General features: G+C 40.3%; 1 protein-coding gene across 1 annotated transcript; it reads left to right on the forward strand.

Annotated features, from left to right (window-relative positions):
• Positions 1-62: 62 nt before the first annotated feature.
• Positions 63-26,514, forward strand: LOC130927442 (interleukin-10 receptor subunit beta-like). Its single transcript, XM_057853267.1, has 7 exons — positions 63-206; positions 707-821; positions 8,161-8,339; positions 10,555-10,709; positions 16,933-17,077; positions 24,317-24,447; positions 24,592-26,514. The coding sequence occupies exons 1-7, from the start codon at positions 149-151 to the stop codon at positions 24,703-24,705; spliced, it is 897 nt and encodes a 298-aa protein (XP_057709250.1). The 5' UTR covers positions 63-148; the 3' UTR covers positions 24,706-26,514.
• The last annotated feature ends 414 nt before the right edge of the window (positions 26,515-26,928 follow it).

Below are 26,928 nucleotides of genomic sequence, written 5' to 3' on the forward strand. Positions count from 1 at the left end.
TCTATTGGCTCTTTGCGCGTATTTGATATAGTTTCAAGTTCTGCTCAAAGTCTGCTCCGCCTCAGGTAAACATCAGCTACCAGGAAATACAAAACTGAAAGTGATGAGACACTACTAGACTACTTTAACCCAAGGAACTTTTTAAAATATGTATTCAATTAGTTTAAATGTTGTAGTGGTATTTTTAACAATGGGTGGAGCGGCAGGTAATTGATTCATTTTGCTTTGCTGTAAATTTTAATTTCTCAGCCAAGCTTCGATTATACTTCTTGGCTGAATATGTGTCCGCGTGTGTCTGCAGGACTGCATTTTTCTTTTAAATGAAGCCCTTCTTTTTAATTTCATACCAAACAAATGAATCAAATCTTACCAATCACATGGATTAGGACGTATTTATCATACAATGTGCTGGACGTAATGGAAATAATAATGATTTTTTATTTTTTGGGGGGTGGGGGGTGGGGTACACTATAATTTTTAAAAATCTATTCCTCCGATATTTGTGAACGAATCACTGCTGATTAATTAATTGCAGATTTATTGTGTCTGTATATTAGGTGATTGTCATTACAGGATATGTAAGCTCTTTCACAGCTTTCAGCCTGTAGTAGCACACTAGTTGATAATTCACAATGATGAACTTTCATGTCGTTTTTAAAATTGCATCTCAATGTATAACCTGAAACCAACCGTGTATTGCTTGTAGCTGTTCTCAATGAACCCAGAAATGTCCGTCTATATTCCACAAACATGAATTTGGTGCTGCGGTGGGATTCACCTGAGGGGGAAACCAATGACCTTCTCTACACCGCAGAATGCATGTAAGTCAGTACTCTCGTTTCAGTGTCTTATTATTGTGCGTGTGTTTGAACTTTATTCTTTTATCGTTGAGTTGTCTGTTTTACGATGAAGTCACATTGTATTGCGGTAGTGAATATTACAAGCATTCATGTAGTAACTTGTTGATTTGACAATATGTAAGATATAGAAAATAAACAAAATAAAATGTACAGGACATTAGATACACTGTACACACAAGGATTTGTCATTTTCTGTGTTTAAACATAATTTTCTTTGTTATCATAGTTCTAATTCCTGATTTGCGTACTGTAATTTTCGGACGATAAGCCGCTACTTTTTTCCCTCATTTTGAATCATGCTGCTTTTAGTCCAGTGTGGCTCATTTGTTGATTTATTTGGGTTAATAGGTAACACTTTATTTGACGCCGGCATCATAATTGTGACATGACACTATCATGGGCATTAATGAATGCTTATGACAGATTTCATTAAGTATCATCCAGCAAATTATGTCACTAACTCCATTTACAGTGCCTTGCAAAAGTATTCGGCCCCCTTGAACCTTGCAACCTTTCGCCTCATTTCAGGCTTCAAACATAAAGATATAAAATTTTAATTTTTTGTCAAGAATCAACAACAAGTGGGACACAATCGTGAAGTGGAACAAAATTTATTGGATAATTTAAACTTTTTTAACAAATAAAAAACTGAAAAGTGGGGCGTGCAATGTTATTCGGCCCCCTTGCGTTAATACTTTGTAGCGCCACCTTTTGCTCCAATTACAGCTGCAAGTCGCTTGGGGTATGTTTCTATCAGTTTTGCACATCGAGAGACTGACATTCTTGCCCATTCTTCCTTACAAAACAGCTCGAGCTCAGTGAGGTTGGATGGAGAGTGTTTGTGAACAGCAGCCTTCAGCTCTTTCCACAGATTCTCGATTGGATTCAGGTCTGGACTTTGACTTGGCCATTCTAACACCTGGATACGTTTATTTTTGAACCATTCAATTGTAGATTTGGCTTTATGTTTTGGATCATTGTCCTGTTGAAAGATAAATCTCCGTCCCAGTCTCAGGTCTTGTGCAGATACCAACAGGTTTTCTTCCAGAATGTTCCTGTATTTGGCTGCATCCATCTTCCCTGTCCCTGCAGAAGAAAAGCAGGCCCAAACCATGATGCTGCCACCACCATATTTGACAGTGGGGATGGTCTGTTCAGGGTGATGAGCTGTGTTGCTTTTACGCCAAATATATCGTTTTGCATTGTGGCCAAAAAGTTGAATTTTGGTTTCATCTGACCAGAGCACCTTCTTCCACATGTTTGGTGTCTCTCCCAGGTGGCTTGTGGCAAACTTTAAACGAGACTTTTTATGGATATCTTTGAGAAATGGCTTTCTTCTTGCCACTCTTCCATAAAGGCCAGATTTGTGCAGTGTACGACTGATTGTTGTCCTATGGACAGACTCTCCCACCTCAGCTGTAGATCTCTGCAGTTCATCCAGAGTGATCATGGGCCTCTTGGCTGCATCTCTGATCAGTTTTCTCCTTGTTTGAGAAGAAAGTTTGGAAGGACGGCCGGGTCTTGGTAGATTTGCAGTGGTCTGATGCTCCTTCCATTTCAATATGATGGCTTGCACAGTGCTCCTTGCGATGTTTAAAGCTTGGGAAATCTTTTTGTATCCAAATCCGGCTTTAAACTTCTCCACAACAGTATCTCGGACCTGCCTGGTGTGTTGCTTGGTTTTCATAATGCTCTCTGCACTTTAAACAGAACCCTGAGACTATCACAGAGCAGGTGCATTTATACGGAGACTTGATTACACACAGGTGGATTCTATTTATCATCATCGGTCATTTAGGACAACATTGGATCATTCAGAGATCCTCACTGAACTTCTGGAGTGAGTTTGCTGCACTGAAAGTAAGGGGCCGAATAATATTGCACGCCCCACTTTTCAGTTTTTTATTTATTAAAAAAGTTTAAATTATCCAATAAATGTTGTTCCACTTCACGATTGTGTCCCACTTGTTGTTGATTCTTGACAAAAAAATTAAACTTCATATCTTTATGTTTGAAGCCTGAAAAGTGGCGAAAGGTTGCAAGGTTCAAGGGGGCCGAATACTTTTGCAAGGCACTGTATGTCCAGCTCGGATCTTTTACAACCATTGAAAAGTGAGATCATTTGTTGGAAGATGTTTTTTTTTTTTTTTTTTTTTTTTTTTTTTAAATATGTACTTCCCTGATCTAAGTACATGTAAGGCCGAGACTTGAATGGAACAACACTTCTTTATTCAGTGTGCTTCTCATCATATATGTCACAGAGACATAACAGAGATCCCCTTTTATACTGTAATACCACACCCACAGGAAGTGCACACTATGGCAACAGCAGTGTGACATAAATATGTCACATCTCCTCCTCCCTTACATAACATGTCCCAGAAATAAACACAAAAATACCTTCTGTTTTTCCCTCATTACTTATTACTTATAAATCCAATCTATCAGGCGGTCGCCTGTCGCGTGCAGGATAACGACCCTTAACAGTCACTTCCGATTTTCCACTTGTGGAAACAGGTTCCGATACCGTTTCAGGTTCCGTTTGTGCATTGGTTGAATTAGACACAATTACAGCAGGATTGTTTGGGTTTGACACATCCGGTAAGCTTGACATTTCTGGTATTTTTGACACATCCGGTAAGCTAGACATTTCTGGTATAATTACACTGCTAGCATCATCACAATCAAGAGACAGTTCTGGAGTAGTGTCTGGTGTTCCCAACAATTGATCCACATGGCGACGTCAAACACCATCTGAACTGTGTAGGAAACAGGCCCAGTTTGAGCAATGATGGTAGCAGGGACCCACTTTTCCTTACTCTGGTAACTCCGGGCCATAACAGAGTCACCAGGTGCAAAAACTCGGTTCTTGGAATGCAGGTCTCTGTACTTGACTTGCTTCCGTTGATCCATTTGAACAATCTTGCTCAGGGTTGGTGGTTTCAGAAGATCCATGCCAGTTCGTATCTCTCGAGAAAACATGAGGCTCGCTGGCGATACTTTGGTAGTTGCGTGCACAGACGTTCGGTATTTGAGGAGAAATTCGAGTAGTCTCTGATGGAGTGTACTTTGCCCTTGTGATGCTTTGAGAGCATGTTTGAGGGTCTGCACAAACCTCTCTGCCAAGCCGTTGGTTGCCGGGTGATAGGGAGCCGACTTAATGTGTTGAACCCCATTGGCTTGCAGGAATTCAACCATTTCTTTTGACACAAATTGGGGCCCATTGTCTGAGACGAGTTGTGCAGGGGCTCCGAAACGACTAAGTATCTCCCCTAACTTCTCAAATGCCTTTTCCGATGTGGTTGATTTCATGATAGCTACCTCTGGCCACTTACTATGGGCATCGATAGCAACCAGAAACATTCGATTTTCAAAAGGCCCCGCAAAGTCAATATGAATGCAGTGCCAAGGGTCCTGAGGAAAATACCAAGGATGAAGTGGGGCTGCAGGTGGATTGTTGCGAATCTTCTGGCAAGATGAACAACTTTTTACAGTCTCTTCGATCTGTTTATCTAATCCTGGCCACCAAAAATAACTTCTCGCCATTTCTTTCATTTTAACAATACCACTGTGACCTGCATGCAGTTGCGCAAGCATTTTAGCACGCAATGACTGTGGCACAATCACTCTCCTCCCCCACAGCAAACAACCCGATTGAACAGAAAGTTCCCACCTCCTATCCAAAAAAGGTTTGAGAGCGGTGTTCTCACACTTGGGTTTGTCCTTTAATTACCATGTCCATGACGACTGACAGGTCGGGGTCGTTCAGAGTTGCACGTTTCACTTGCGACGCTGAAATAGGTGCATGTTCAACATTTCGGAAATAGAATATTTCCACTGAGGTAGGCTCATGTTTTGTGACAGGAAGCGGCAACCTCGAAAGTCCATCAGCATTGCAATGCAAATCAGATTTACGTGGTGGAACTTCCTCACACCAAAAATAATGCTCAATGCTTCTCGTTCTAATTGAGCATAGTTTGACTCTGCTTTGTTAAGTGTTCTTGACGCGAAAGCAATTGGTCTTTCATCTCCGTTCGGGGACACATGGGAGATGACAGCACCCACCCCATAGGGTGAAGCATCACATGCCAGCTGTATTGGATATGAAGGGTTGAAATGAGTGAGAACCTCTGATGAAATCAGGGCGTTTTTCGCATTTCGAAAAGCTTTGTTACACTCATTCGTCCATTTCCATTTTACATCTTTGCACAACAGCTCATGCAATGGTTTAAGCAGTGATGCCAAATTGGGAATAAACCGTCCATAATAGTTCAATAGACCTAAAAAAGATCTAAGCTGACTCATATTTTCTGGGGCGGGTGCATCCCCAATTGCCTTTGTGTTTGATGGAGCCTTGTGTAATCCTTCGCGGTCTATCACATGCCCGAGATACTCCACCGATGGTCTCAAAAATTCACATTTTTCCTTGCGCACTCGAAGACCATACTGCCTTAGCCTTTTTAAGACAGCATCCAGGTTGCGAAGATGCTCCTCATCGTTGGCACCGGTGCAGAGAATGTCATCCAAGTAACATTGTACTCCTGGCAATCCACTCAAAATTTGATCCATAGCCCGTTGAAACAGAGCAGGAGCAGATGTGATGCCAAAAGGTAATCTGCAATATCTGAAAAGTCCCTTGTGCGTGTTAATTGTCAGTCACTCCCGTGATTCTTTGTCCACATGCATCTGCAGATAAGCTTGGTTGAGGTCAATTTTGCTGAATTTTTGCCCACCGCTCAGACCTGCAAACAAATCATCGATCAATGGAAGTGGGTACTGCTCCACACAAAGCACCGGATTCAAAGTCACTTTAAAATCGCCACATGTGCGAATTCCGCCATTCTTTTTCGGAACCGGCACAATTGGTGTCGCCCATTCGCTGGTGGTGACTGGTTCCAAAACACCACTTTTGACCAACGCATCCAGGTCAGCCTCGACTTTGTCACGAATAGCATACGGCACTGTCCTAGCCTTCATAAACACAGGTTTGCTTCCTGGTTTAATGTGCAATTTCACTGTAATGTCCTTCATGCCAATTCCTCACGGAAAACCTCTTCATTCTTGTCCAGGATGACTTGTAGTTGTGAAGAACCGTCTGACAGCTGCCGAACTTCTAGCCAATTTACACGAAGTGCATTAATCCACAGTCGTCCCATGATGGAAGCAAAATTCCCTTTTGTGACATACACTGGAAGTTTAGCAGTTTGATCCTTGCATTGCACAGTAATCTTAGTCATTCCTTTCATGTGCACTTTGTGTCCAGTGTACGCTTTGAACACAGTGTCTGACGGTCTTAATGGAAGGTGTCTCAAACACTGTTTATAGACTTGGTAAGACACAAGCGATGCCTGTGATCCAGTATCTATCTGCATTTTGACTGGGTGACCCTCTAATTTTGGTGTGACCCAGTAACACCCTGACTTCCCGTCCATGCTCATTACATGCACGGTGTGCATGTCACTTTCATCTTCGGAAGTAGAGGCACTCTCTACCGCTTTGACATATTTCTTTGTTTTCCTCTTGTCATTCATTTCCTTATCTTTGTCTGTGCTTGTTTTTTTCCGACAGGCACGCTCAACATGACCCTTCTTCCCACAATTATGACAGTTCATTTCTTTGCACCAGCAGGTGGAGGAAAGGTGCCCTGTTTTACCGCACCTAAAACAGGGACCAGCAACCTTGCTTTGGGTACTTGCCACTTGGAGTATTCTGCTCGTAATGTTCAGTTGTTGAGCCTCCTTTGAAGCCATTTCCATAGCCACGCTTACATCAAAGGCTTTCTGTAATGTCAGTCCACTTTCTGAGAGTAACTTCTTTTGTGTTGATTCATTTCTCAGTCCACATACCAATCTGTCTCTTAATGTGTCTTCTAAAACATCACCAAACTCACAATGTTCAGCCAGCTTCCGCAGCGCCGCTACGAACATAGTGACAGATTCCCCCTCTTCCTGATTTCTCCTGTGAAATCGGAATCTCTCTGCTATCACAAGGGGCTTGGGTGAAAAATGTCCATTAAGAGTTTCCACGATTTCCCTGTACGTTTTACTACCAGCTTTATCGGGTTGAAGCAAGTTTCTCAGTAAATTGAAAGTCTTTGGCCCAATAACGCTCAAAAACGTGGGCACCACTTTCTCTTCCGCTATTTCGTTAGCTTCCACGAAATAGCCGAACTGCTCTGTGTACGAGCTCCACTGTTCCACAAGCTCATCAAAAAGACCAACAGAGCCGATAACTCCCGCCATAGCGCCTGGTTATACAGCACCTTCAAGCTCCTTTTGAAAACTCCGCTCGTCCTCCCCACGAAGTCACGACGTGGAAGCTGAGGTCGGCGCCGTCTGTCCCCAGGAGCACCGCGACCAGCAGTAAACTCCAAAAACAGCACGTCCAAGCTGACGCAGGTCCAGACGTCCTCGTCGCCACTTTTGTTATGTACTTCCCTGATCTAAGTACATGTAAGCCCGAGACTTGAATGGAACAACACTTCTTTATTCAGTGTGCTTCTCATCATATATGTCACAGAGACATAACAGAAATCCCCTTTTATACTGTAATACCACACCCACAGGAAGTGCACACTATGGCAACAGCAGTGTGACATAAATATGTCACAGAAGACACTAAATGATATCTGTCATAAGCATGCATTAATGCTCGTGCGAGTGTTATGTCATAATTCTGATGATCTTATGACAGTTTTATGGCACCACTGTCAAATAAACTTACCAAATACCATAGCTCGCAATTAATGAAACAACTGGAACAGCAACTGAAGAAATAATTAGCACAGAGCATGAATTTTGATTGGTATTTACATCTGAAGCACTGCAATGCATGCTAGGAGGCATGTTGAATGACAACAGTGTTGACAGCAGGTGGCAGAAGAGGTTGACTGTCTCTTCCAAGGGAGCAGTGATGGCCAAATGAAGCTTCTTGAAGCAATGAAGAAATCATAGTGGCTAATTTGGTGTTAGACAGTCTTATGATGCCGCTGTCAAAGATTTAGCGGTTGATATCTTTTGGTGTAAATATCCAATAATACAGTGGGGACAGCTGCGGCTTTTAGTCCAGTGCGGTGTATCTGTGAATTAATGCCATTTTCGTGTCATATTTGGTGGGTGGTGGCTTATAGTCAGGTGCGCCATATAATCCGAAAATTACGGTATTTAGATTCTTTAAGCAACCATTTTTCACATGAAGGTCATTCGGACAAAAAGATTAAAATTGCTTTCAGTTTTCTTTAGGAGTCCTCTTAAAATGTGCATGAAAATCATTTGATGACACATTTGTGTTTTCTCTACAGTACCTCTGTCCCACTGTGCCAAATGGGTTGTGTCAACATTTCAACCTTTGAATGTGACTTCACCAGCCTCAACATCTACCTCAGTGTGTATGGAAGCTATAAAGCCAGAGTGCGGGCACTGCGAGGTTCAGAGAGCTCTTCTTGGGTGGAAAGCAAACAGATAACCTTGAGCAAGTATAGTGAGTGTTAATTTGTTTTATATTCATAAAATATTGAAAGCATGTAATGTATTCATCTTGACGGCGATAGACGTCTAATCCTTTCGAATAGCGAGGGCTAACAACTAATGATCACTGCCTGTTCAAGAGTTAGGCAGTGATTATTCAGTGTCCGTCCAGTTCAAATGGATTGGACGTCAGTTACATTCAGTGAGTTATGAGAATATTTTGTCATTTGTTTATTTTCTGTTCAGCTGCTTAGACATGGATAACGGGTATCTGAGTGTCTATAGGCTGAACAGTTTTAATGATATACATTTGATAGCTAGATAGATAGATAGATAGATAGATAGATAGATAGATAGATAGATAGATAGATAGATAGACAGGCAGACAGAGAGACATCAATTCTTAATAGACAACATTTAGGATATGCAAGGAGAACACTCAGGCAACTGGGTCCTTCAGGGTTATTGTGGGAGTTTATTGAGTGCTGAGATGGCAGATGGGTCAAAGCTTTTATTGAAGCAAACCCGTCTCCATTCCAAGGTCTGGCATCTGCGACCAGAGTGCAAATCACACAAAAGTACCCCAACTCATGTGACACACGGCGGCGGGGTTGACTGTCTCCACCGATCGGCCAGCCCACGGCGGCAGGCAGGCAGTGCTCGTCGCCGGGGAGAGAAGGGGAAACGCCGAAAATGTAAACAAAACAGGAGTAGTATTATCACCCACAAAATGCAAGCCACGTCCTTATTAAAATGTTTGCCATGATCCCAGTATTTGTCATAATATAAAACACGAAGCTTACCCAGTTATCCGTCCAATGGTCTCTTGATTGTTTTGTTAATCGTGGTAAACAAGAATCTTTTGGAAATCCAAAAAGCCTCACACCACTCTTCCTGGCGCAGCAACAAAAGCTTGCAGCACATTAGGCTGGCATGATGCGAACAATAAACAAATTAATTTGCTAAATCAGCTGAATCCGCAGTCCATCTTCATGCTATAAAGCAATAGCTGTGTTGTGAGATGCTGACCCGGGTGACGTCACATTCACATTCTTCCCCAAACCGAGACTGGAGCCGGAAGTCACTCATTTTCATGGCGTGGGATTCAAAAAATTGAATAAATAAAACGATCACTCCCACACTAATCCAAGCTGTCTATTTCATTCAGGAGCATAAAATATCGCACGAAATATGAAATAAACATGTTTTTTTTTGCTGTCATAGGCACTTTAAGGCCATAAATTGTATAATTGAAGTGCAAATTTTACGTAGGCGCGTTTTACGTACGGCTTATGTTCACAAGGAACGTGGTGGTGCTTGAGCCTGCGGGGTACAATCTGAAGTTGATGCCAGCCAACGAAAAAATTGTTTTTTGGCAAGAGGTTGAAGCTGGGGAAGATTTAGGCTGCGTTCAGAATGCAGGGATATCTGATTCCAATCAGATTCTGCCTCAAATCTGATTTTTAGGGCTGACTGGTCACACTATTTTTAGTGACCAAATCAGATCTGAGCCTGTTCAGACCAGGCCACATTATTGACACACCTGACAGATTGCTTTGGCAATGAAGGCTTCATCCACCATGGAGTGACGTCACGGACAGTCAAATCCCATCTGAGCTGTTCAGACTGAGAAGCGTCTTGTTCATACCAGATATTAAACTACAGCCTGATGTGGTTTCAGTCCGTCTCGCACAAATGAAATTCATCTGTTTGATACTGTTCTGACTAGAAAAGAGCCATCCAGTTTCAAGTTGGATGGGGTAAAAATTATATTTCGGCTGCCAGTCTGAAGAAGACTTTTTTTTTGTTTTTTTAATCACAGAACAAATTTAATCGCTTTTTAAAGCAGCACTACAGGTATACTTTGAAGAAAATACTGTATTTTCTGCGCTATAAGGTGCACTACATAATAAGGCGCACCTTCAATGAATGGCCTATTTTATAACATTTTTCATATATAGTATAAGGGGCACCGTATTATAAGGTGCATAGAATAGACGCTACAGTAGAGGCTGGGGTTACGTTATGCATCCATTAGATGGAGATGCGCTCCGTCAATATTGATTCATATATAAGGCGCACTAGATTATAAGTCGCACTGTCGGCTTTTGAGAATTTTAATGCTTTTAGGTGCGCCTTATAGTGCGGAAAATACGGTACCATGAATTTGATTCCAATGTTGCTCACATGTTGCAATTAACTAACAGTAATTTTCTTATCCTTTATAGCCTTAATAGGTTCACCTAATGTGCTGCTCTTTTCCAATGGTGCCACAATTGAAATTCAAATTGAAGAGCCAGAATTTGCAACCTCAAACTTTAATAATGTGTTTGGCCCTTCCACTTACAACATAACTTACTGGAAAGATGACCAGAGTGAAAAGGTAAGCTTGTTAGACCTTGTATCGCAAGATTTTGTTTTTCAATTTATTGAATCTATTTAAAAGGATAAGCTCCAGCACACCTGCAAACCATGTGTACAGTGGTATGAAAAAGTATCTGAAGCTTTTGGAATTTCTGACGTTTCTGCATAAAATCACCCTCAAATGTGATCTGATATTTGTCAAAATCACACAGATGTAAAAACAGTGTCTGCTTTACCTAAAATCACCCATTTATAGGTTTTCATATTTTTATGAGGATAGTAAAAAACAATGACAGAAAAGGGTAAAATAAGTAAGTGAAGATCGCAGGTCTTCAGTTTTTTTTTTTTTTTTTCAATTGAATGTAAAGCTTACGGTTAGTGGCTTAGCGAACATACTTCCGGTGAACATTTCAAAATAGTAGCACATCATGTTCAACATGTAAATAAAGATTTCTGGAGTTAATCTTGCATAATTCAGATTCTACATTAAGAATAGCTTTAAAATGACACCTATTATTAGAAAAATCTGATTGGCAATGAATAATTTGGCTTCAAATTTGCTAACTAGGGGTGTGACAATACAGCAAAAAGGATATATACAGTGGGGAGAACAAGTATTTGATACACTGCCAATGGGTTTTCCCATTGGCAGTGTATCAAATGGGTTTTCCCATTGGCAGTGTATCAAATACTTGTTCTCCCCACTGTATATACATATATATATATATAGCCTGAACGATATATCGTTTAAACAGCGCCATTGCGTTGTGCGCATGCGCGATAGTCCCATCGCAAGGACGTGCGATAGTTTTTTTTTTTTTTCCAATCCACAAACCTTTGTTCTGCTTCATTCGTTCGCACAGCCTCCCTCACCCCCTCTCCCAGCTTTCAGTCACTGCGGCACTTGCTTATTAAAGTTAACGATGGCTTTGATCTGGCCAAAGAAGCCGACTTGACACGGGCAGCAATCTGTCAATCATCGTTTAACTTGTTAAACAGTTTCTGGAAGGAAGCGCGGGCTGGAATGAATGTGTGTGTCAGTATGGGGGGGGGGAGGGGGGGTGTAGACGTTCCAGACATAAAATAAACACCAGAAGTGAGTATGAGGAGTTTGTAATTTCTACATGTCACTCCAAGAGTCACAGCCATGTTAGGTAAACAGACGCATTTAATAAAGCCAAGCATTTTTCTACTCCAGTACTTTATTCTTGTTTAAAAATGATTCGGTGGGACAGTTATGTTCAAAACTGATCATAATTATTACATTTGAAGTGCTTAAAAACATTTACATATATATATATATATATATATATATATATATATATATATATATATATATATATATATATATATATATATATATATATATATATATATATATATATACATACAGTGGGGAGAACAAGTATTTGATACACTGCCAATGGGAAAACCCATTGGCAGTGTATCAAATACACAGTGGTACCTCTACATACGAATTTAATTCGTTCCAGGACCTTGTTTGTAAGTCGAAATGGTCGTATGTCGAGCAGGATTTTCCCATAGGAATACATTATAATTCCATTAATTCGTTCCAAAGCCTAAAAACATACACTAAATTCTTAATAAATACTGCTGGCACTGTTACAAATGGCAATTAAACATAGAAAAACAAATAAGTTATAAATAAATAATTCAGAATAATATAATAAGAATAAGAATAATTAATAATTATTCCTGTAAATAATGTAACGAATCGGATTCTAATATGGCGGACACTTTTTACTGTCCCTGAACGCACCGCGAAGGTGACGTCTCAGTGAGATAGGTCGGTGCGGTAGAGATAATACTTTCGTTTTCTTGAGAGCGGTCAACTGCTTAAGACAATGGGCGTTTTGTGTTGGATAAGTTCTTAAATAAATGATAAAAACGTGACGAAGCTGGCGATTTCCTTGGCAATGTTACCACAATAATAATTGTCACCTTAACTTATAAATAGTGGCGAACGGTGGTCGGAAGAGGACCATGGAGCTGTATTGTTGAGCCAGTTCAGGGACGCGCACCCCAAGCTCATATTTTTCTATAACTTGCATCTTCATTTCAAAGGTAAGCATCACTTTTTTCCTTGTTTCTCCAACTGTATCAACTTTTTTTGAAAACTGTGTTGATTTCTCACACAAGAAAATCCACCGTGCGTTCGTTTGCAGTGCTGTCATGTCGTCGTATTTCGAGCAACTCGTCGGATGTAGAAACAAATGGCGGCTCAAATTTTACGTCGGATGTCGAAAAGATCGTGTGTCGAAGTGATCGTATGTAGAGGTACCACTGTACTTGCTATGCGCTACTTCGCGGTTTTTCACTTATTGTGGCGGGTTCTGGTCCCTATTAACCGTGAAAAACGATGGAATACTGTACACTGTGGTCATGATGAGTCATCCAAAGTCTTTCCAAACAGCGATTCAAGTCATCTAGTAAAAATTTCTTTTAAAAATTTTTATATTTTTTTAATATCGCAATATAATATCGCAGTATATCGCAAACCCCCCAAAAATCGCAGCAATAGTTTTTTCCAAGATCGTTCAGGCCTAATAAATGTGTGTGTGTATATTATATATATATATATATATATATATATATATATATATATATATATATATATATATATATGGAAAAAATAAAGGAGCCAACCGGTTGCTCCCAAAATCTTCCATTAGAATAGTGTTTAGTTAGCTCACTGTCTGCCATTGATGGTGCTGGACATCCAATTCATTTTGACGGGGTTGGACGTCTAGCACCATCAATTTTATTTTATTTAATCTTTATTTTATCAGTCAGTCTCATTGAGATTAATATCTCTTTTACAAGAGAGGCCTGAGCACAAAGAAACATTCACAAATATCAGGCAACACAAAATACACTAACGGAAACAGTTGCAATTATCAGTAAAAACATCAGACAAAAGACATTTAAAATCACCAAGATGAATAATTGACTGTAGTTTAAGAGTAGATTGCATCAATGGCACTGAAACCTTAGCATTCGCAGCCAGTCTTTTTTGGGCATTTATAGGTCACTTCCTGTTCACTTTGGGGCATTTACAGGTTACTTTCTGTAGATTTTGAGTCACTTCCTATTCATTTGGGGAGATTCTCAAGTCACTTCCTTTTCAGTAACCCAAAATCAACAGGATGTGACCTGTAAATGTCCCAAAATCGACAGGAAGAAAAATCTGTTGCTGTTGTTACGTTACAAACAATGTTAGTGAGCATTAAAGTTTTGACTTGGCCCCGTTTTACCATCCAACTCCAAAAGACATGCTTAATTCGGAATACAGTATTATGAGACTATCTACTGGGTTCGCGCAGATATCAAAGTTGAATAATGTATGAATTTGTATCGTCATTTTTATTGCATTGGATGAAAAAAATCTACAGTGGGGCAAATAAGTATTTAGTCAACCACTAATTGTGCAAGTTCTCCCACTTGAAAATATTAGAGAGGCCTGTAATTGTCAACATGTGTAAACCTCAACCATGAGAGACAGAATGTGGGGGAAAAAAACAGAAAATCGCATTGTTTGATTTTTAAAGAATTTATATGCAAATCATGGTGGAAAATAAGCATTTGGTCTATACCAAAAGTTCATCTCAATACTTTGTTATGTACCCTTTTTTGGCAATAACGGAGGCCAAACGTTTTCTGTAACTCTTCACAAGCTTTTAACACACTGTTGCTGGTATTTTGGCCCATTCCTCCATGCAGATCTCCTCTAGAGCAGTGATGTTGTGGGGCTGTCGTTGGGCAACACGGACTTTCAACTCTCTCCTCACCCCGTGGTGTAGGGCTGGGCGATATGGCCTTAAACATGTATCACGATAAATTGAGCAGATTTATCTCGATAACGATAAATGACGATAAATTCGCCCAAGCGGACTGTTATATAATTTGAAAATCTGAATCAATGCATGAAATACAGATTAACTATTTCTTGTTGATTTATTTACCAGCATTCAATTTGATATACTGTATTTAACAATTGTACATGCAGTCTAAACATTAAGTTTATAAAAATGTATTGTAAGCAATAAGAATTCAAGTATGAACATTTATAACAGGGTGTATGACTTGAACAATGTACATTGTCAAAATCAATATGCCTGTGCAAACATGTCATTGTAACACAAATTACTTGCAGCTTGAACAGTACACTTCAAAAAGACAACTTATTGTTAATGGCTGCTGTGACATAATTATTAAATACAAGTGTTTACTTTATGGTTTAAGGGGTTTTTTTCCCCCCAGTGCATTTTTTAATAAATGCACGCACAATAAAAATAGCTGGGGCCATTTCTCGGTCATTATAAGTTTTGCCGTTGGATTGTACTTTATGCTGAATGCTTTACCATCACAAAAGCTATCAGAGGAATCACACACAGACAGATACAAAATAACGCCACATAGTAATTGCTAGATGCAGTCCATGCCCAATCCACTCATTAAGTTCAGCCGTTTCGACAAGGTTAGAGCCGTTATCCGACTCCATAACGTTCATTTGTAGCTGTGATGAGAATGGTTTAGTGTTCCATCTAGTTTGCCGTAGCAAAGCATATTGTGATGTGACGTATGAGGAAAGACGAGTGTTGAATGTGCGCAGTTGCTGAGTGGATGCTAATAAAGAGCTCGTTGCTATATCTCATCCTTGCCGCAAGTCCATTTCATGACAGTAGCGTTAGCCGCTAGCTAGCCTTAGCCTGGCTACCAGTAGAAAGCACTGAAAGCACCATCTCCGGAAATCGTGAGAACAAAGGAGGACAGCGGGTGAAAGCCCGTCTGGATGCCACCAAGAGTCTACTAAATGTCGGTTGAAAGTTTGGTGAACCTCCCTTAAGCCACACTCCATCACGTTTTGCTTGTAGCGTTAGCTGCTAGCGTTAGCTTACCTGGCTTTTGTTTGATTGGCTTCCTGATGATCACGTGACTCCCTACGTAAGCACATTCACTGCTTTCTTAAAGGGGAATGAACATAGACGAACAACACAGAATCAAAGCGGGATGAAAAGACTATATTTTCTTGTTTTATTAATTTACCGAATTTACCGACATGGTCAAAATTACGTCGGTCATCGTTAAAAATTTTCGGTTTACCGCCCTGCTCTACCGTGTTGTCAAAACGGGGGAGCAAAAATCCCACAACCACACGGGGGGACCTAGTGAATGACCTACAGAGAGCTAGGACCACAGTAACAAAGGCTACTATCAGTAACACAATGCGCTGCCAGGGACTCAAATCCTGCACTGCCAGACGTGCCACCCCGGTGAAGAAAGTACATGTCCAGGCCAGTCTGCGGTTCGCTGGAGAGCATTTGGATGGTCCAGAAGAGGACTGGGAGAATGTGTTATGGTCAGATGAAACCAAAATAGAACTTTTTGCTAAAAACACAGGTTCTCTTGTTTGGAGAAAAAGAATACTGAATTGCACCATACCCACTGTGACGCATGGGGGTGGAAACATCATGCCTTCGGGCAGTTTTTCTGCAAAGGGACCAGGACGACTTATCTGTTTAAAGGAAAGAATGAATGGGGCCATGTATTGAGAGAAAATCTCCTTCCATCAGCAAGGGCATTGAAGATGAGACGTGGCTGGGTCTTTCAGCATGGCAATGATCCCAAACACACAGCCAGGGCAACAAAGGAGTGTATTCATAAGAAGCATTTCAAGGTCCTGGAGTGGCCTAGCCAGTCTCCAGGTATCAACCCCATAGAAAATCTGTGGAGGGAGTTGAAAGCCTGTGCTGCTCAACGACAGCCCCAAAACATCGCTGCTCTAGAGGAGATCTGCATGGAGGAATGGGCCAAAATACCAGCAACAGTGTGTGAAAGGCTTGCGAAGAGTTACAGAAAACGTTTGGCCTCCGTTATTGCCAACAAAGGGTACATAACTAAGTATTGAGATGAACTTTTTTTTTTTCCCCCCACATTTTGTCTCTCATGGTTGAGTTTCACCCATGATGACAATTACAGGCCTCTCAAATATTTTCAAGAGGGAGAACTTGCACAATTAGTGGTTGACTAAATACTTATTTGCCCCACTGTATCATTCATGCCAACCTGTGTTTCATGGACAACTGAATCAAAAATGTCCCGTTATTTATTATCTGTGAGTGTAAAAGGTTATATTGCCGTATTTTTCTCCACTCATTTTATTTGCGTATGATTTTTGGAGTTGAATTTACAAAATTGACGGCCTTTTTTCCTCCTTACAGGGAAAACACATCACCTCACTGAGTAACCGACCGGTTCTAAATGACCTGGACCCATGGACCAAGTATTGTGTCCAGGTCCAAATCATGGCAGAAGGGAGCAGGCGTAGTATGCCAAGCCGTAAAGTTTGTGCGAGCACCACCGGTGGTGAGTGTCGTTTTCTAACAACTTTTGTCTAGTCAGCTCATTATTTCTGATTTTTAACTTTAGTAAAGATGTTAATAGATCAATAGTAATACAGTAATTCTTCTTCTTTTACCTTCAAGGTCGCCATGGCGAATCAGTTAACTCCATCTAACCCTGTCTTCTGCATCCTTTGCTCTCACTCTAACTACTTTCATGTCCTCTTTAACTACCTCCATCATGTTTTCCCCTAGGTTTTTTTTAAGCTGTGGGTGCATCGGAGTCAGCCTCACCATGTAGTGCCGCGGCGAAATTGCTTCATATTACGACAAATGAGAATTCTTTCACATTTTCCCCCCCTAAAAACCTTAACAAAGATCTATTTGAAATATTTCATTTCAATTTTGTAGCTGTCAGCTACAGTACATGTAAGTAAAATGCGTAGCGGATTACAACTACATTCCCCCTACTAATGGTAAATGGTGTTACACTTATATAGCGCTTTTCCACCTTTCAAGGCGCTCAAAGCGCTTTACACTATCTCACCATCCACCTACTGGTGATGCAGCACCTAGACACACACTTAGACGAGTTCATCAGGGCGGAGAATTGAACCCACAACCAATTACAATTACAATTACTCTACCACTGAGCCACGCCACCCCATAATAATCACCCCTACGACTTTTTTCGTAGCAATAGTATGACTTACATCTCATACTCCTTTTATTTGGCCGTAATACGTACAACATTACCACAACAATTATAGCCCTTCTGTTAACGGACCTTCGTCTGTTGACAAATCTTCTCTAAATACTTCAAAGTAATCATCTGAAATTACAACCAGTGACATCAGCAACAAACAAATGCTATGCTAGGACGCGACGATTCGGGGCAAACATGCCACACAGAACTTAAACGTTATGTCAATGTCAATATTCAGATCATTTAACAGGCTTAAACCAGAATTACATTCATTAACTTGACAAATGAAGAACCGATGTCATGTGTGAAGAGTGGTCCACGTCAAGCGCAAAACAGGAGGATGCATGCATTGCAGCATAACAGATGTAAATTACAACCAAAATTCATGTTCTGTGCTAATTATTTCTTCAGTTACTTTTCCAGTTGTTTCATTTATTGCTAGTTATGGTATTTGGTAACTTTTTTGACAGTGGCGCCATAAGACTGTCATAAGACCATCATAACTATGACATGACACTGCCATGAGCATTAAATGAAAGCTCATGACAGATGTCATTTCGTGTCATCCGGCAAATTATCTCACTTTTGAATGGATTTAAAATATCAGAGCTGGACATAAACGGAGTCAGTGACATAATTTGCCAGATGACACTTAATAACTTCTGTTATAAGCATTCATAATGCCCATGATAGTATCATGTCAGAATTCTGACGATCTTATGGCAGTGTTATGACGCTGCTGTCAAACATTTGCCTATTAACCCAAATAAATCAACAAATAAGCCGCACTGGACTATAAACCGCAGGATTCAAAATGAGGGAAAAAAGTAGCGTCTTATAGTCCGAAAATTACGGTAATTATACCCACCTGGATGCCATAAACTGTATGGCAAAAAAAAAATTGTCCGAGAGTTTAAGAGGATGCTGGCTGTTAGCTTTAGCTTAATGCAAACGCGAATGCTATGCCAACGCTACGAGCAGTGACGTGCGGTGAGGTTCATGGTTGGTGAGGCACTGACTCCTTTAGTGTCAGATTTCCAAATATATAAACCAAAAACGGTAGCTTATTCAATTGGCTACTGGTTATTTCATATCTCATCAGCATTCTTCACAAAACACGCACACACGGTACATATTATCGATACGTAAAAGTAAGAAAATAACATGCATTTGCCCCACACCCTCAATGTGTTGGTCGTCGCAATTCTATAATTCATGCAACATAAATGAGAGTAAAGAGTGGTGTACAAAGCCACAGAATTCAATTCTGACCTTTAGTGAAATATTCAGTTGTTTTTAAAACTTTTAATTCTGATACTTTAATCAATTTATTACAGATTGCTAAACAAAAAGTGTGAAAAGAAAAACAAAGAATATTTTATTTAAGGCCAAAATTTAGTTTTTAAATATTCTATTGTATTTTTCTTGGTCTAAGCTCTTTTTTTTTATATATATATATAAGATTGAAATGAAAACTGTTTGTGCTCTTGCGCCTGTCCTTCACCACAAAAACCGGCATTACTTTGGAAGGGCATAGGTTTGGTATCAACATTCGTAGGGACGATATAACAGCATAACCTGCATGTAGGTACACTTTTTGTTGGGGACGGGACATTAATTACACCAAACAGATTGGATGCAGGGGGCAAAGGGCCACATTTTTTAAATTTAATTTATTGTCATTTGTCATCATCATCATCAACATCATCATCATCAGCATTAAAATCAACGTAAAACAAAAAAGAAGGAAAAAGGAAGAAAAGAAAGGGGAATATTTGTTTATCCAAGAAGATGAAAAGAGACATGACAAAGGGAACGGAAAAAAGCCAAAGCTTATCGGGACCCGTCCCCCTTCCACCAAGGTCGCACAAGCAACAGCTCATGATCAGTCCAATGACAGTCTAGCGCCTACTGTTCAAAAAGTCATTAATTTCCATGGAGATTTCACATATAAATTTGTGTATCTTTGATCAGTACATGTCCTTGATTGGTGAGTGGTGAAAGCTAGGGGTGCTTTGGAGGCTCGCATGTGTTGCATCCACTTTAGAAGATTTGTAGTCAGCATCCCATTAGGAGTTTAGTCATCATCATCTCTGGCCCGGTTGGCACGAGCGAGTCTCTCTTGATCACGCAGCTCCGCGTCAATCTTTGTGGCCAGTCGTGCGGCAGCGTCACTTAGCATTGCCTGCTCCTTCATTAACAGTGCCAACTGGTCGCCGTTGCGTCGAACGATCTCCGCTGCGTCATGGAGTTGGTTCTTCATCCTGATCGAGAAGCGACGAACCCAGAGAGCAGCCAGTAGCATCAGGAAGGCTAGCGCCAGCAGCGTGCCAAAGATGTATAGATCCTCAGCATCTTCTATCAGGAGGGACGTTAGGCATAGCGGTCTCCATTTACCCCAGGCGTCCTCCACATATCCAGACGTGAAGGTGGTCACTGGGCAAGGCCGTTGACCAGAGTTAGGTCGCATCGTAGAGAATATTCCATCCATCGAACTCAGGGCCCAGTTAACCAGTTCCATAATTGCCTCCGGAGGAAGTTCAGCGTGTACGTAGCAGAAGCAGAGTCCGTAATGTGATTTCGATGCGGGGTGCGTCCCAGAATTGTTATGTCATATCTAGTTGTCCCTGGCATTTAGCATGGTTTGGTGTGAGGACATTCTTATCTGTGTCGTGTGTGCTGTTATTGTTATGTCTGGGCAATGTACTGGCTTATTATGCTTTTCTTATACATTTTTTTGAAGTAGTTTAATGAGTTTATATTCGTTAGCGCTGCATCACATGTATTCCATAGTCGAGCCCCAGTGTTTACAACGGAAAAAGATTTCATTTTAGTCCTAATGGACTGGTAGGAAAACGTTCGGGATACTCTCAGTTTATAGGAGGATTCTTTAATGCAGAATAAAGCTTGCAAATTTGCTGGAAGACTGTTTGTGTTGGCCTTATACATCATTTGAGCTATTTTGTAGTCAACCAAATCATGTAATTTCAGTGTTTTGGACTTGATAAAGAGCTCATTGGTGTGTGCTCTGTAGGAAGCTCCATGAATAATTCTAATGGCTTTCTTTTGGAGAACAAAGAGTGGGTTGAGGTGCGTTTCATAAGTTCGTCCCCAGATCTCCAAGCAGTAACTGAAATGTGGAAGGACAAGTGCGCAGTATAGGGTTTGGAGAGCCCTCGTATCTAACATGTTTTGTGCTCTATAGAGAATTGAGATGCTCCGAGCAATTTTGTTTCTCAGTCTATCTACATGAGGCTTCCAGTTTAGACGTTGATCAATAATTATGCCTAGCACTTTGTGCTGTTGTACCCTTTGTATCTCTACATTATTTATTTGTATCTTTAGGTTCATATCCAAATTTTTTCTTCCAAATACTATGTATTTAGTTTTCTCAAGGTTAAGAGTTAATTTGTTAGCATCAAACCATTTTTGCAGTTTAGCTAATTCCACATTTATTTGTTTAAATAGACTCTGGGGGTCTTTTCCGGAACAGAAGATGTTTGTGTCATCCGCAAAAAGCACCATTTTTAGATTAGAAGCTAGATGCAGGTCATTTATGTATAGGATGAATAGTTTCGGTCCCAGGACGGAGCCTTGGGGCACGCCACATGTAATTGGACGAGTTGTTGATCTGCACCCTTCATATGATACATATTGCCAGCGCCTCTCCAGATAGCTTCTTATCCAGTTTAGAGCGTTACCTCTCATACCAAGTCTCTGTAGTTTGTCCAGTAGGATGTCGTGGTTAACTGTATCAAAGGCTTTTTTCAAGTCTAGGAAGATTCCCACAGAGTATTTTTTTTGGTCGAGAGCATCCGTAATCAGTTCCATTGACTCAGCTAGGGCCTGCACAGTGGAGTGGTTTTTTCTAAATCCATATTGGCTGTCGTATAATAAATGATGCTTTGTTATGAATTTGTCAAGTCGGTTATTAAAGAGCTTTTCAAGTATTTTTGTAAGTTGGGGGAGGATGGAAATAGGTCTGTAGTTGTTGAGCTCATGTGGGTTTCCGCCTTTGAATATTGGTATAACTTTAGCAAGTTTCATTCCATCAGGGAAGATTCCTGATTCAAAAGATTGAAGATATGGGTTATTGGTAGCAGAATTTCATTATGGATGCTTTTGATGATTTTCATATCAATTTCATGAAAGTCAGTAGAGTTTTTGTTTTCGCATTGCATAATTAGACTCTTTACCTCAGTTGCGAGAATTGGTTCAAGAAACATTGACTTTAAAATGGGGTCAGGGTTCCTATGTGCATCTACCGGGGGGATTTTTTCTGCAAGGTTGGAGCCCACAGTGGCAAAGAATTCGTTGAATTTGTTTGCAATCTCTGTTTTGTTTCTCATTTGACTGTTATCCCCGTAGAAGAACTCAGGGTAAGATCTTCCTGACTCCCTGTTTCTTCTTATCATACCATTTAGAATTTTCCATAGTTTGGAGGTATAGTTTTTGTTGTCTTCCAGTAAGTTGCAATAGTATTGTTTTTTACAGGAACGCAGAATGGAGTTGAGTTTGTTACGGTACTTTTTGAATTTGTTTTCATTTTCAGTTGTCCTGTTTGAGATGAACTCTCTGTACAGCATGGTCCTTTTGTGGCAGGAATTGATCGTGTAAGCTCTTCTAAACGTGGCATATATGTAGAACGATTACATTGTTTTGCTGAGAAAGATGAAAGGTTAGCTAGACTTTTGGACACATCCACTGTGTTTTCTGGCTTGTCAAATAGAACACAGAACGATCTAATTGAAGCGATCCTCTCCATTGAGGCGGAGAGATTTTTTTTTAAAGTAAAGGAAAATAAGGAGGACTTTTACAAAAAGGGCGTAGGTTTGCATGGGGACGGTAGGGACATAACACTACCAACTCTTCAGGATGCTAAAATTGTCCCCACCAACTTTTAAGCAACCTTACCTTTTTTGCATGATATAATGTTCAGTTATATAGAGAATTTAGAATGTATGTAATCGTTCTACATATATGCCACGTTTAGAAGAGCTTACACGCTCATCGTTACCACGAAAATGTTAACTCCTGTTTAGCTAGGATGCAGGTTGCATTAATGAGGTCTTTCAAACTCTTTTCTTTACCTTAGCTTTTGAGGATGCTACCGTTGAGCTTCCGCTGTTCGTCAAAGCCAAATCGATCCTTGAGCTTCCAAAAGTTTTTAAAGCAATCAGGCTTTGACTGTGAGTGGTCGAGCTCTCATGTTTGCTGAGGTTTCGTCGTAGTTTTTTAATGTCACAATATCTCGTGTTAGTCCAGACATTGGCACAAGTTGAGAAGAAAAGGCAGGGAAAGCAGCAAAGGCGATTTTTCGAAGGACAGCCACATAGCCAGTCTTTTCGGGTGTACCAGTCCGTTTGAAAAGCGCGAGTTATCTTCTGTCCCGTAGTTTGAAGCAAACCTTCTAGCTCCGGTGTTGTGTTAACCGCGTCCACATTTAACGGAAAGTCCAGTTTCACGTACGCTCCCTTGCAGTGCGGCAGAGTACTATCTGCCGCAGCATGTGCCTTTTCACTGCGGTTTTATGTCCCATCAGCAAAACTAAATATGTCGCTAACAAACATTAAACTTTAAGGGATAAAGACATTAGCCAGAATGTGGAAAATCAGGTCAAATAAACGTATCTGGAAACATTATAACGGCGACATGCAGATGTACGGCAACCAGCACGCTCCAATTCCATGTATCAACCCAGTTTGTTATGGATTGCGTAATCAGAGGTGAGGCTTTACTCGTTGCTGCCGCACCTCTCGTTTCATTTCTTTATTTGAACAGGAAATAGGCAAATTCAGCGATTTTGACTATAAAAAATGTTTGAAATGAGTCATACATAAAGAGCAATGGACAAATATTCATATAAATTTGATGCTATAATTATTTTTTTGTCATGATGACAGGTGAGGCTCTGCCTCACCTGCCTCCCCTGACCGCACGTCACTGGCTACGAGTTACATTTAGTGTATGATGATCACTCAGTCTAGTCAGCACAGACCTTTTAAGGCTAAAACAACATTGCATATTCTCTCTGGCCATGAAAATAAAACTTACCGTGTATGCAAGCCTGCATGGAGAGTGGAGATGACACATTGGTAAGTCAGGAAGGGGTGGGGCGTCAGCACAACACGAATGTCACAATCGAAAACTGTTATGCAGGCTAACTGCACATAAATTGTCACACATTGTGAACATGTGACGGAAACTATTGCGCATTTTCGTCCCGTCAGATATAAACTGGCATTCGGCTCGCTAATTTTTAGTCTCCCAGAACACATTTTTAGCTCGTTATCGTCTCATCATCGTCATTAAAATATGTTCGTTGACGAAATATTTTCGTTATTGTTGATGAAAACAACACTGTATGGTGCCAGTGTCAAAATAAAAGCATGTCATTTTGTATGTATAGTATGAATGCGCCATATGAATGGGCTACCACTTCCGGCTCATTGCTCGTACATTTGACACTGCGACAGTACAGGACAGGACAGCGCATACAGCTGCAAGGAATGGTAAGATACGACCATGAATGACATATTTTTCTGATATTTATCTTAGCGGATGCTGCGTATGTGCCTGCATTGGTCACATTTCTCATCCTGGCAATGGCAGTCACGCTTTTGGTGATTGCAGTGGTTTATCGAAGAAGGATTTCTGACTTTCTTTGTCCAGAAGACAAACTGTCTCAGGTCTGTATGATTTTTATTGTTTACATTTCTAACTATCTAGCTGCCTTACACATGATATTTTGAACAAAAACTATGTCTAAATTATATCATATTAGATTTGTCCAAGAAAGTCAAGTAATTAAATATTATTATGGTCTCTTCTAGTACCTATTGGCAACCCCCAGCTCATCTCTTTACTGGGCCATGCACAACTGTGACAGACCTGAAGAGATCTACAATTCAGTCAACGTCATTAGAGAAGAAAAGCCTGTGGAGTAAAGAAAGTCCTAGGAGGAATTGCGGACTGTTTTCTGTAGGAAGTTTTTCACTGAGACAAGATACATTCACATATCACTTTAATATATTTATGGTGTGCCTCCTCCGTCTGGATAGAAAAAAATCAGTTTTATTTTTAAAAATTATAGCCATATACTGAAGCATATAACCAATGACACAAATTCAAACTCTCAGAAGTTACTCAACAGGCTTTATTATTCCTACAAAAAAAAAAATCAAACAATAAAAACGCAAAAAACAAAAACAAAACTGGACTTAAATCATGATAAAGAATAATGTAATTGAAACGTAGTTCAGTCAATACACACACACAGTAAGCTATCTGCCAGCTAAACATTTTTATTAAATTACTATGACGGCAATTGTAGTTGACAAACTATTATTCCCACTCAATTGTTATTCTCAATGTTCTAGATTGCACGCAAACAATAACCGAAATAAACTGACAAACGATTAAACCAGCATGTTTCTAAACGCAGCAGTTAAAAACTACATTTTCCATAATGCCTGGCGCGGCTCAGCTCACTGACAGCTACCCTAATAGCATGCACCAGTATCCGAGGTAAGATCAAACGTTGCTATAAAAGTTTACAATCATCGTCTGTGCAACGATGTGACACCAAACGGGATTTTACAGATCACACCAGTACAAAGCTCCGACAGAAAACAAGCCAAAAAGTAAAATTTAGCAAGTGTAGATATCGATCGCATGTGCGCTCCTGTCGTGACGAAGGGTTGTTTGTGAATAACAATTTACAGTTGAAGCCATGATAAAGCCAGTTTGTGACTGCGGACACATGTCAATTTGTATCCATAGTAGAATAAAGGTATTTTCGTCTGAATTACTCTTTTGGGTCCATGAGCATTTGATTATATACCTATTGATTGTAATAAAAGTCTGTCAACTGGGCAGGCTCTCTGGGAACACGTCACAGGAAGCACAGTTCTGTAGTATTCTGTGCAAAGCGTCAATTTCAACACATGCTAATTGGTCCCGTGAAAAATAATTGCAACAGGACATCTTCATGAATTTATATAACCCGGGCGGACGCCCCGGACAGGATGTGAAAAGTGGACATGTCCGGGCAAAGGAGGACGTTTGATCACCCTACTGTTAGTGGGAGCCAATGAGCTAAAGCAGGGGTGTCAAACTCAAGTTTCATTCGTGGGTTAGATTCATGGCAGTTAGATCTCATATGGGCCTTAGAAGTTTATTTTCTGCCAAATAAGTTGACTCGCTGCGTGCCATTGACAGCGCTGGACGTCCAGTCCATTTTGACTCTCAGTCAAATACATTGGACACCTTGCACCGTCAGTGTCACTGAAAAATGAGCATCTGCAGCAATCTATTATTGTCAATGGCAGGCAATGAGTTCATTTCGCATCGCTTCCTTTTAATTTAAGGTAGGCCTACTTATCGTTCACTTCCTGCAAATTTTGGATCATTTCATATTGATTTTTGGGGCATTTCCAGGTCATCACAAATTTCTGGTTTTACGGCGCCAATGTCAAAATAAAAGCATGTGATTCTATATGTATAGTATGAAGGAGCTATAAGGTGCCTGTCGGGCAGAACAACACCACATACCGGATTGGACCTTCTGGCGAGCTGTATCTTTGACACCCCTGAGCTAAAGGAACAGACAACACCTAGTTTAAAAAAAACATTGTGAAAGACTGTTGTACTACTGTATGTGATTTTGTTAATTAACTGTCTCGGTCGGGCTGGACCTGGAATCAAATTTCATTGCACTTGTTGACATGACAGTAAAGCAAAGTGGAATCTAAAGTCATATTATTTATTTCTTTTTATTTTTTTTAAATTGACACATTTCTCTCGAGGTAGTGTCTCTGTGGTGCAATGGACTTATTGGAAAGCCCCGCCCCCTTGTAAAACTCGTCAACCATAGGCTCTGTCAGTTTATCTCAGTGACAGTGATTATGTTAACGAATCATTTATGGATGATGGCAGGAGTTCAAATTTACGAATTTGCACTACCACAGCTGGCAATAGGCCTGTTTTTTTTTTTTTTAATGAATTGTTGTTTTGTGTGTTTTAAATGAATTTCGTGTAGAAGCAGACAGAGAGGGTTGCAGTATGCAGTGTACTGGTATGTCCTGGGTATTAAACTTTACAGAGAGCAGACCTTTATTATAATCGAGGCGAAATATTACCACTCGCAACTTAAAAACAAGAAACCCCAT

The sequence above is a fragment of the Corythoichthys intestinalis genome, chromosome 12, assembly GCF_030265065.1.
Source record: "Corythoichthys intestinalis isolate RoL2023-P3 chromosome 12, ASM3026506v1, whole genome shotgun sequence".
Lineage (NCBI taxonomy): Eukaryota > Metazoa > Chordata > Actinopteri > Syngnathiformes > Syngnathidae > Corythoichthys > Corythoichthys intestinalis.

Bases quoted from the DNA above. Each gene is read 5' to 3' on its own strand.
- LOC130927442 (XM_057853267.1), top strand. From the start codon at position 149: ATGTATTCAATTAGTTTAAATGTTGTAGTGGTATTTTTAACAATGGGT. The intron at 207-706 runs GTAATTGATTCA...TATTGCTTGTAG, and splicing joins AACAATGGGTGGAGCGGCAG to CTGTTCTCAATGAACCCAGA. The intron at 17,078-24,316 runs GTGAGTGTCGTT...TATTTATCTTAG, and splicing joins TTGTGCGAGCACCACCGGTG to CGGATGCTGCGTATGTGCCT.